This window comes from Amblyomma maculatum, chromosome 10, assembly GCF_055883805.1.
Source record: "Amblyomma maculatum isolate TAMU_Amacu chromosome 10, ASM5588380v1, whole genome shotgun sequence".
Taxonomy (NCBI): domain Eukaryota; kingdom Metazoa; phylum Arthropoda; class Arachnida; order Ixodida; family Ixodidae; genus Amblyomma; species Amblyomma maculatum.
The window spans coordinates 20,778,130-20,789,492 of NC_139353.1; the positions used below are offsets into that span (position 1 = coordinate 20,778,130).

General features: G+C 44.0%; 1 protein-coding gene and 1 pseudogene across 1 annotated transcript in view; both read right to left on the reverse strand.

Annotated features, from left to right (window-relative positions):
- Positions 1-709: 709 nt before the first annotated feature.
- Positions 710-11,363, reverse strand: part of LOC146175776 (iris-like) — a 56,160-nt gene continuing 45,506 nt past the window's right edge. Inside the window, exon 2 of the mRNA XM_084582152.1 lies at positions 710-2,289. Within this exon, the coding sequence (XP_084438278.1) occupies positions 1,147-2,289 (1,143 nt within the window). The 3' untranslated portion in view covers positions 710-1,146. The remainder of the gene's footprint in view (positions 2,290-11,363) is intronic.
- Positions 8,634-11,352, reverse strand: LOC146175777 (iris pseudogene; annotated as a pseudogene).

Consider the following 11,363-nt stretch of genomic DNA (forward strand, 5'->3'; position numbering starts at 1 on the left):
CCATGTGAAAATCAGCAATACGTTCCGCATATTTTTGACTGATACAGTACTTGCTTTCGCAATTATACCCACTGTTGCATATATTTCTTAAATTGTTTAGTAGCGCTAGCGTATTTTGCATGACAGAATCCGCCGAGATAACGCGAAAGTAACAAAATAATGGCGTCGAATTTGTTTGCAACATTTCTCAGCCGGTTATTTCGAAAGGTACTTGTTTACGATGCAGCAAATGCATGTGCAATCTCCGATGCATGCACATTCCAAGCGGAAATCTGAACGCGACGCGTTAAGAAAGCACGTTTGCGGAACATGATATAGTCTGCTACATTTAAGTACCGCATATATGATGGCCAGAGTATGGGGCCTGCCACGGAAGTGGCCATGCGCCAGAACACGTACTGCCCACAACCCACTATTCACATAAAGCACAGCCTTTCGTAGAACGTCGCGCACGTTTTCGGTGCGCTGCACGTTGGACGTTCGCCACCTGCCATGGACTTGTGCAATGACAAGGGCAAACATGATGTGGGAGTATAAAGGAAGTGGGGCTAACGGCTACGAGAGAGGAGGATATCTCCAAATGGCTGATCGACAAAATAAGAGCAGATGGCTTCTCCGGTACCTGCAAGATAATGCTCCACGCGATTTCCCATAGCGATTCAAGTTATGACTCATGGCAAGCGTACGAAAGGAAAACAAATCATAGTAATTCACTTTTTGGAATTGTATTCTTTATTGAATCATAATTCATGAACATCCGCTACTAGTGCGCTAGCCACGTGTAGTGGGCTCTATTTTTCAATAGAGCCCCATATAGGTCACAGTGAACTAGAAAAAACTGCTGCAGCATTCCCCATTGATATGTCTCACTGCCAAATAGAACGTACACATAAAAACGCAGCGAAACAAAGCATTGGTTTACAGAGAGAGTCGAGTGTACCAAGGACAAACTCCGACATCTAAGCCAGAGAGCGCTGCGGCAGTGCAAGACAGTAATACCCAACCGCTACCAAATACAGAGCGCATTTTTGTTTAGTAAACGAAATGATGAATGTGTTCCTCGATCAGCAATATATAAGAGCCTATCAGAGCTATGTCAGGAAATTGCTACTGATTACACAGCCCAGACCAGGAAGCAGTCATCGCTCAAAGTTCGCGAACAGACCCCATGAACAAAACGATCTCTGGGTCAAGGCTGCGAATGAGGAACATGAAGGGGCGGTCGACAACAAACCGATTCTGTGGAAAGCGCGCGCTCAGTAACATAAATGCCATGCCAGTTGCGGCGGCAGCTTCAGTGCCTTCCTCGTTGACCTCCACGAAGGCCTTGTGGACCACTTCAGAAGCAAGCAAATTCCCCTTAGCACTGATTCCTGTAAGATCCGCAGCCGGCGCAAAGAAGTCCTTGATACCCATGGCTGTCAGCGCGTGCTTGAGATTGATTTCCTGCTCTAGCTTGAACTTCGGGAGGTGAAGCATCACGTCAGAGATATTCCGAAAGCTATTCAGGAGTTGAGAAACGTTCGAAGTGGTCAAAGAATCTTCAAGCTTGGACAGTCCCTCGACGTCGTCTGGCAGAAGGATAACCATGGAGGTTTTGCCTCCTCGGTACGGTATCTCCAAAGCCGTGACCTCCAGCTCCTCACTGCGACTCATCTTGTAATCGTTCTTCTGGTACATCATATCGACTGTTTTCTTGTTCTTCGAGTCGAGGTGAAAATTTGAAGGATGCGTCGAATTGGGATCGAACTGGGAACTCCAGAGGCCCTTGAAATAGATGGCATTGACAAGAATCAGGCTGGTCAAGGAATCCACGCTTCCCGCAGGAAGAAGGTCCTTGATCTTTGATTGGGTGGCTTCTTCTATCCAAGCGTTGACCTGCTGTCGGACTTTCTCGTAGTTATTCCGGAAGTCGACAGACTCTATGGTAGCCCTGTACGAGTGCCGGAGAAGGGACAGGTAGCTGTCCAGAACGGGAAATGTTTGCTCAGAGTACATCCGGTTGGCTACATGGAGCTTCACGTCAGGGGCGAAGTCGGACAGCTTGGAAATAAAGCGGGAGAAATGCTTGTGGATGTCGTTAATGTTTACGTGAAGGACATCAGCGAGCTGAGTAGCAGTGTTGTTCCGTGCGCCGGCTAGAGCCATCGATAGAGCAGCAGAGATGCTGAAGGGAGAATAGAAGACGTTCCCACTGCGACCATTCTTTGAGATTAGCTGCTTGTACAGGTCGATGGAGAAGTTGAGGAGTGAGTCTCCAAGAGGGTTTGCAGCCATGGCTTCCGACATCTGCAAAAAGGTTGAAATGAGAGTATGATAATGGTATACAAACAATATAAAGGTATTCCAAAATGTTCTTCATAACTTTGATCACATATATCTCAAAAATGGGGATAGATAAAAATTTGCGACTTGTTGCATAATGTTCGCACACATGTGAGAGATTTAGCGGAGGCGCAATAGTATCTAAACAACTCCCATGGTATCGAGACAAACGACCTGGAAATCTGTCGGTCCAAGGCGTCCCTAATGACGAAGCTCAATGATAAACAACACCCTACTGCTGGGAGGTGATCGTGTTTCAGTTCTTGGGTCTATGACAATGCAAAAATTTTCAACATGCCCAGGTTGATATATCTGTCGAGGTTACTTACGTCTCTGCAAAGAAAGAAAGACCTATCACATTGCCATAAGGACCACACCAAACATAAACACTGTTGAGCCGTATTTCCATCTAGCGTATTAAACTGCAAGAAATCAAAACAAAACTTTACGTCTGTGCGAGCATTACTCCGCAGAGGTGGATTTTTCGACCTGTTCTCATTTCTGCAATATACGTGCTAAAATTTCTAAAGATCGTTTTAGAGCACACTGTACATTAAGAGTCGTCGATGCTTCTGCCATGCGTCACCGAACGCTTGACTGGTTTAAGTTGCTTCTGGTGCAAGGAACCTGGGAGAAAAGAGGTGCGCCACGCTTGCCATGCAGAAGCACCGCAGCATTCTGACGTAGTACGGAATAGACCATGACAGCACATCATGTAGTACAAATGAATAAAGTGTCTTCGGCTACTGGGGCACTTTTGCACACTCCTTCATTCCTCCCTCCACGACGCGATTCGCGTGTAGTGTAAGCGTTACTGTAACTGGTACGGACATAAAATGATCTCACCAGAAAGGTCCACGATATGTCCTCGTCCAGTTATCAGAATCGTTTCTTATACCTGGATAGAACTGATAGTCCTATCACGTTGCGTGCATTTTTCTCTCGACTCGGCGGACCCACCAACAAATGTTCTTTTTTTCGTTACAATGTCTGTTTTTTTTTATTTGGTGGCGATCCGCTTAACCAGAACGGCAGATTGGGCTTTTTTATGATTCATTATAGGTTAACAGCGCAAACAACGTAATGGGAACGCAGGAGAAGAGGACGACACAACGCTTTGGCTTCTTATCCTGTGTTTCCGTTACATTTTTTGCGCTGTTAACCTATAATTACCTGGTGAAGGAGATAAATATTCGCGCGGTATACGATTTTTCGCTCAAATTACTTCTCCGGAAGTAACCATTTCCCTAATCGGCGTTCTCCCAATGACAAAATAGAAGCCTGTAGAAGAAGTAGTCGACGTCAAACATGTCAAATGTTTGACGTCGACTACTTCTGGTTTTATCACCCAGTTTTCTTCTTATATATTGCTCACTTATGTTCAATAAATCAGTTGTAAGTCAGCGCTTGTGTTGTACGTTTCGTTCTCTCGTCCCTGTTGCGCTGTTTTAGAAAAAATGTCCCAATGACAGATGGCTTATTCATATAGTACTCCGACCTTTCTACACTTTTCAGAATTGCATGCCCCTCTTCTGGGACGATTTCAAAAAGGTGGAAATTTAGCAGAGGCTTACAAGTGTGCACGTACGTTTCCTATTTTTTGTTTCTTGCAAGGTTTGAACTGTATGGTCGGGTCGTTTTTTTTTTTTCCATTTCTTATTCTTCCGGAGTTGGACTAGGACCCCTCTGTGCCTATTACAGCGTGAGATATTGTCGTTCCGAGCGAAGTATTCAAGTTGTTCCTCTGTTTACTGGTTTCGTTAACACTCGGTACTGTTTAGCGTCACGGCAACTAGAGTATTTCATTTGGCCCATTGCTTCTTTAGGAATATGTCTGGCTACTCCTTTTCACTCATAGGAAGAAATCACTGGTCTCTAAAACTCTACAAAACACGAAACAAATACAATACACACATACAACTATAAAGGACAATTAGAACAAAACGCACAGTTCAGAATATTCAACAATAATAATCGTCTGTAACCTCAGTAATATCTATGCATTCAGTTCAGTTCAGTCGTTCAGTCGTGTCCGACTCTTCGTGACCCTATTGACCATGTCACGCCACGCTTTCCGGTCTCTCACTATCTTCCTAACATCACATAACTTCATCTGCAGTGCCTCGAGGACGCCATCTAACCATCGCGTTCGCTGCCTACCCCTTCTCCGGCAACCCTCAACTTTTCCCAACATCAAATCTTTCTCCAGCGACTCCTCTCTTCTCATCAGATGACCAAAGTAGCTGAGCTTTAACTTTAGAATTTGACCCTCCAATGAGCAGTCAGGGTTTATGGTCGACAATATCGACTGATTTGATCTTCTGGCAGTCCAAGGAACTCTCAAGAGTCTTCGCCAGCACCACAATTCAAACGCGTCAATTCTTCGGCGGTCAGCCTTTTTCACAGTCCAACTCTCGCATCCATACATCACAACTGGAAAGACCATAGCACGAGTATAGGGTTTTCTTGGCAGGAAATACTGGAGTGGGTTGCCATTACCTATGCATTACCTATGCATCTATGCATTAAATGAACTCAATAATAGGGCATTACTCGATAGGCGGGGAGATAAGAGCGTAAAATTAAACAAGCGGCATAAGAACGGGAGCAGTACGTCCTCGTTTAAGCAAGGACCTACCGATGCAATCGCGAAGGTGAAATAAAGAAATGATGGGTGTTTAAGCACCACTTGAATTTATGTATACGCACGAAAACTTTGTTAAGAATTCGTTTTGCATGGTTTTTCATGGTTTAGCAAGATTGTACACAGTTTGACGGTTGGTATTAGGGGAATACTCAAGCTTCGCCATAACGGTAGATACGACAGCGCCTTTAACATCGCATTTTCATTCTGCAATTTGTTTTTAAAACTTGGTTTTTGAGGAAAGACAGGCGCAGTATCTATCTCACTTTTCGGCGGGTACATAAACCTAATTAAGTCAAGGTCACTTGGATCCAGAGGCGATGCCCCGCAGCGGAGGCGCAGTGTATGATTAGGGCATTCGACGGTTGTACTCGATGATTCAGGATGTAAACCCGCTTTTAGATGGAGGAGAAAAGAAACCTGTGTGCTGAGCAATGTCAGTGATGTTAAAGAACGCGAAGTGGTAAAAATTTCTGGAGCACTCCACTACGGCGCCTCTCATAGCCTGAGTCTCTTTGGGAAGTTAAACCTTATAAATCAAACCAAACTAGCGAGATGAAATTCGAAGTTGAACTCTGAATATGATCTTGTAATGGCGTTAGACCTGCATAGTGTATGAACAAGTAGGCACTGAGAGAATACTTTGATATCCGTTGTAAGATACTGTGATGTTATCAAACTTGTGGGCCCAGAACCTGACTGGGTTTCGCCCATTGAAACATTGCAGTTAGGGAAATAATTTGTCATGTCACCTCAGTCAAATGTATGCGGCTGAGGGTTCTTGTGTAAATATTGTATATTTTGAGTGCAATAAAAAAGAGCAGTAGAGTTTATGGTCTGAAAATTCGTCGTCAGGTAACCATTAAAATCAATAATTTGTAATTCCAACAAAGAAAAAAACATGAACAATGTGCATGCAGTAGAAACAGCCAAGAGGCATCGATTTAGATATGAAGAGACCTTAGCATCAACTAATTCTATTAGATTAACATCTTGCAATATTGAATGATGCCATTGCTGTCGAGGGATTATCACCGCGCCATTCCTTGTTTATGGCTCACACATGTGTCGATGAAAAAAGTATTTTATTAAAGGCTTTTAAGTACCACTTCAATCGCATCCTGTAGTTTTCATTCTGTGAGCATTAAAGATGAACCAGTTATCGTCACGGCTACACACACACTGTCGACTTTCTGCGCGGCCAATTCTCTGAAGACTGTGTTCGTGCGGTCTAACTTCAATGCCAAGTGGTGAATGAAGTTTCCAAATTCCTCAACAGCTATATTTATAGTTTTTTGGGTGATCTGTCAGCACTGACGCCGGGTTTGTTCCTGAGTACACTAAATAAACGGAGAGTGAATGACAATGCCCATTAATGCTCTTAATTATTTTCTGGTCCGACAGCAAAAATATTTATACTGGTTTTGCTTTTAGGACTTTCTCGCGATGTGTGCTAGACATTTTATGAAACTTAGGCACCAACGACAAGTGGACGTCAAGTGGTGGCTGTTGAGGTCTCCAACCACATAACTTATATCCGTGTGTTGTGAACATCTCCTGTCTTTCTTCCCTTTCTGCCACACCGGGGTGTTTTGTCGCTCTCTGGTAGCAGCAATTGATTTGTTTTTTGGTCGGTAACGAGACGTAACGAGGGTGAACAACTAATCATAATCTTGGCCTGTGGACACTGCTTTCAGCGGGTGTGGGTGGCACGGGTATGAGAGTTTACCTGCTTTTATTTGTAACTAACTTATTGGTGCTAACGACGCTTACTCCATCTTAGAACTATTAGACGTTCGTAGGCAGAAAACTGGGTATTGAAAAGGAGTGACCCTTAACGTTAATCACTCCCAGTTGCAGTATTTTCACAGCGATAACCTTTATTATATGGTTTTCTTTGAGGATGCAGACCGTATGATTCGAGAAATTGCCTGGCTGCTTAATAAGAGTTACATATATTTCGGCTTGCCTTCCGCTCTGTGCAAAACGCATGAAGCTGAAACATTTTCAGCATTAGCGCTATTTCGGCAAAACTTTATTCCGCTGAGATGGGGGAGAGCGTCTTATTCCCAAAGGAGTTTCCAATTCATTGTGGTTCTCTCCAGGTCCGGATGTGAGGTGACTAAAATAAGTGCTGTCGAAGGACAGTTCATCAGGGGATGATGTACGATAAGGGGATAGTGTGTTTTGTGAGTGTTGGTATGTTGTTTCACGATGATGCACGAATACGAAGTTGTCCAAAGTATTGGCGGTGCTGTCAGCCCAGTCAGTTCATGACGTAAACTACCTACAGAATGAGGTAAAAAAATTGATTACTCGCTGCTTTAAGAAGGTCTGAAATGGATATAAGTTGAAAGATAATGTTTGTTCACACTTCAGCACATTTGGGAAAAGATAAATGTCTCGAAGAGCCCGTCTGTAACTGTATTTCATTGTAATAAGGCAAACTGTCATGGGACAGGTCAAGATCATGAGGTGTGAAAAGAGAGTTTCGCCAGTTTATTAAGTGCCACTTTGCCTGTAATCGTTCCGTGTTACAGTGACATTTTTACGTAGAGTGGTATCATAATGGCTGTGACCGTAGTTACGAACAGTGTGAAGAGAGAGTGCGTGGATGAGCGACCGTCGCTTTGGCTGCAAGGAATCGACCCAAAAGGCAAGGGTGAGCCGAGTTTGTACATACGCCATAGGAAGGCTTGTTGTATACGAAGGAGGCTAGCCAACAACCAATGACACACAGAAGAGCACATTTTTTTTTTGAGTTGATACAGATTAAATAACGTAATTGAGGAGGGTAATCTATTATAAATTCGAAAAAAATAACGACCCTATGCCATCGGTCGGATCAGGAGCGATGACCACCGTAAACAGAGTTAGGGTGCCCTTATCAAATGACTACGGTTCAGTTTTCTACCTCCGTTGGTGGTTATGTTGCGTGCAACCTATCTATGACAGTGTTCTCCAGCACCACTGGATTAACATTTAGTTGAGACACTACTGCGTAGTGCTTTGCGAATCCGGCTATCATGGACACCTTGTGCGAAAGATTGCAGAAATTACAGGACTTAGCATGGGTATTGAACGTTTCTAAAATTAGGAGAAAACAGCTATTTATCGCTCTGGTCTTTATGGTGAGAAGGCCGTCTTTTTGTAGTTTCTCAAGCCCCTTAAAACGTATACACGTGGGAGGCTTATTTAACAAACAGTTAAAGAAGAATAAACAGGGGAGAGAAATGCAACGTGCCTTGCAGTATTAATTTTGTTTTCAGACATTCTGTTGCAAATCAGGATCTCATAGCAGTATTATGCTATACAGAGCCACTCGCAAGCACTCACGCGTCCTTGTGATTACTGTTTGTAAGGTTTATGCATCGTTTCAATCGAATATTCTAATCGCTTCAGAGACAAATATATTTATATATGCAAACTAGCCAGCTCCATATTACAAGCTTTGGACTTTTGTACAATTTAGCCGGCGAATTGGAGAAATCAAGTGTCTAAGCACAACAAAACTGGCTATTCGCTTCCATACCAGTTTCTATCCTAGGCTGAATCAAGCTTCTATAAAATACCCTGTTCAAAATTCGAGAGAACACTTTTTTAATGAACGTTGAAATTAAGCTTGTGCAAATGTCATCGCAATGAAAAGTAAACTCAACCCGGATTGCCTTTATTATTGCGCAACCAAACAAAAAAACTACCGTTACACGTTTTGTCCTATACAGTGTGTTCCCTTTCAAAAGGTCATCGCGATGAAAGCTTAATTGAAACCCACATTCTTATATTTTATTGTCCAACTAAACCAATAAACTACCATTGCACATTATGTCTTATACAGGGTCTTCCATGTCAAGAGGCATTCATTATAGATCACGCGACAATCGTTATGGACGCCTAACTGATCCTGCGAAAACAATGAGGTCTGGGTCTTGACAACGTGTAAAGAACATAAACGGTCGGTCCACCACAAATTCTGCGTCTTCGCAATCGCATTAGAAACAAATGGAGGCATCTGTAGCGGCTGCAGCTTCTGTCCCTTTCTCGTCCACCTCGATGAAAGCCTTGTGGACAACTTCAGAAACCCGCAACTCCGTCTTTGGACTGATGCCACTGAGGTCTGCTGCCGGCGTGAACAGGTCTTCGACACCGAGGGCCTGCAGCGAATCCTCGAGATCTATCGACTGTTCTGCTTTGAACTTGGGCAGGAACAGTTGTATTTCCGATGAGACCGAAAGGCTGCGAAGAATCTCCGCCAGCGCACTGGCTGACAAGTGTTTCTCGAGGTAAGACAGTCCTTCAACGTCGTCAGGTAGAAGAATCACCATGGACGTTTTGCCGCCCTGGTAGGGTATCTCAAGAGCATTTACTTTGAGCTGGTCACTACGGCTCATATTGTAATCGCCGTCGTGGCTCATCATATCCACTTGAACAGTAGTCTTGAGGTCGACCTTGAAATCCCGCGGTTGAGTATCTTCCGTCAGAAACTGCGTCTCCCACATGCCCTTGAAATAGACGGCGTTGACGAGTGTCATAGTAGTAGAGCTGTCGACGCTTCCCTCCTCTAGCAGGTCCCTTATCTTGGAGGCAGTGACCTGCTCCACCCAGGAGTTGATCTCCAAACGAACCTTCTCATATTCGTTGCTGAAGTCCACCGATTTCAATTCGGAGTCGTAGTGGCTATTGAGGAAGTTCAGGTAGCTGTCGAGAATGGGAAAGGACATATCTGTGTAAACTCTGTTTGCAACGTGAAGCTTAACCTGGGAGCTGCCGTCGCGAACCCTGGTGAGGGCAGCGCTAAACAGGTCATGCAAGCTTTCCTCTGCCAGGTCACTGTGGAGTGCGGTGGACAGCTGCTTGGCGGTATCGTTTCGTGCACCAGCAAGAAGCATTGAAAGTGCAGCAGCAACGCTGAACGGAGAGTAGACAACGCTATCACGCTGCCTGTTCAGGTTGCCTGTACAGGTCTAGAGAGAAGTTGAGCAGCACATCGTGAAGCGAACTGGCGGCCATAGCTGAGCAATATCTGCAAGAAAAAAATATATTGTCGTGTTTTGGCAACTGTGCTTAAAGAAACGCGCAGGGACTATAATATATAATAAGATGTTTGTCTTGCGTCCTCTCACTCAGGTAACCTTGATGATGTGTTACAGATATAACAATTATTAAGTAATCATAGTCATACTGGAACGGAGTAGTGACTCTCTCAACCCAGAATGGCTGTTATCTCAGCTAAAGGCTGCTTCAAAACAAAAAAAAACGCTGCTCACTGTTTCTGCTAGAAAAAGAATCGAATATACTTAATTATACCAATTGCCAAGTAGTGGTGACAGCAGTCCAGCAGCCAGGAAGACGAAGAAAATCTTATGAAGAAAACTCTGCGTTGGGCTCACTTGCGCCTACTAAAATTTGGAGTCGACGGCGATGATGGCAGCAAACGTGTTCTACGGTCGTTGAAGAACAGAATCGTCGCCTACTCAAGTCAAAACTGACAAGACATTTCGAAATAAGGAGTCAAAATCCTCTACGTTAACCTAGACCAACATAGAAAGAGTTTAGCGCGGCTAGAAACTTTCCAGTTACATTTAGTCGCATCTTTTGTCACAACAGAGATCTTGTCCTATTGGGTTTCCGAGCGAAGAAACATTGCTACGTTTAAGCGTTACAAAGTTCACTTGTGAAGTTTTACAGATTAGGTGTATATTGAGTCGGGGGGCATGAACCTTGTCTGTCTGTGTCCAAAGCAGTCGTCCATATGGCACGGAAAGTCCTGCAAAATATGAGCAATAGTGTGCTGCCTAAATTTGTAACATTTTCAAAGCAGCTGTTGGCATGGTGGGCAGTTGGATTTAGGTTTTTATGCGCCCACTTTTTTAAAAAGTCGACTGTGAGTGCAACCTTCAACCGCAACTTAGTGAACAGGGCTCTTCGTACGAGGTAGTTTGGTGTGGGATCTGAGTAGAATTAGTCTTGAATAGAACACCCGACTCCTGCCGAAACAAAATGTCTAGCGCTTGACACACAAGGAAGGATGAAAGTGAAAAACATCTGCTAATTTTGCAGCTTTAAAAATGACCGTATGCGCTGACCATTTCTTTCTGTCCTTGTGTGGAAAGCGCTTCTCACCATGGCCATTCAGCTCGTCGAAACAGCCAGCCTCACCCCTTGCCGTCTCGCATAAGGGAAATACGGGGGCACTAGAAGTGGGGCTGCATGGACAGAAACACTAGTGCTTCGAGGATCAGGGGACTTCCGCGACGTAATTGTAAAATTCACCCAGTATGTCCGTAAGCCTGCTATGAAAATATGACTTTATGGATAAAACTGCTACTCTGACGGACTTCTTATGTTCATGTTGAGTTCTGCGTGGCTAGTTGTAGTACCTGATACAAGCATT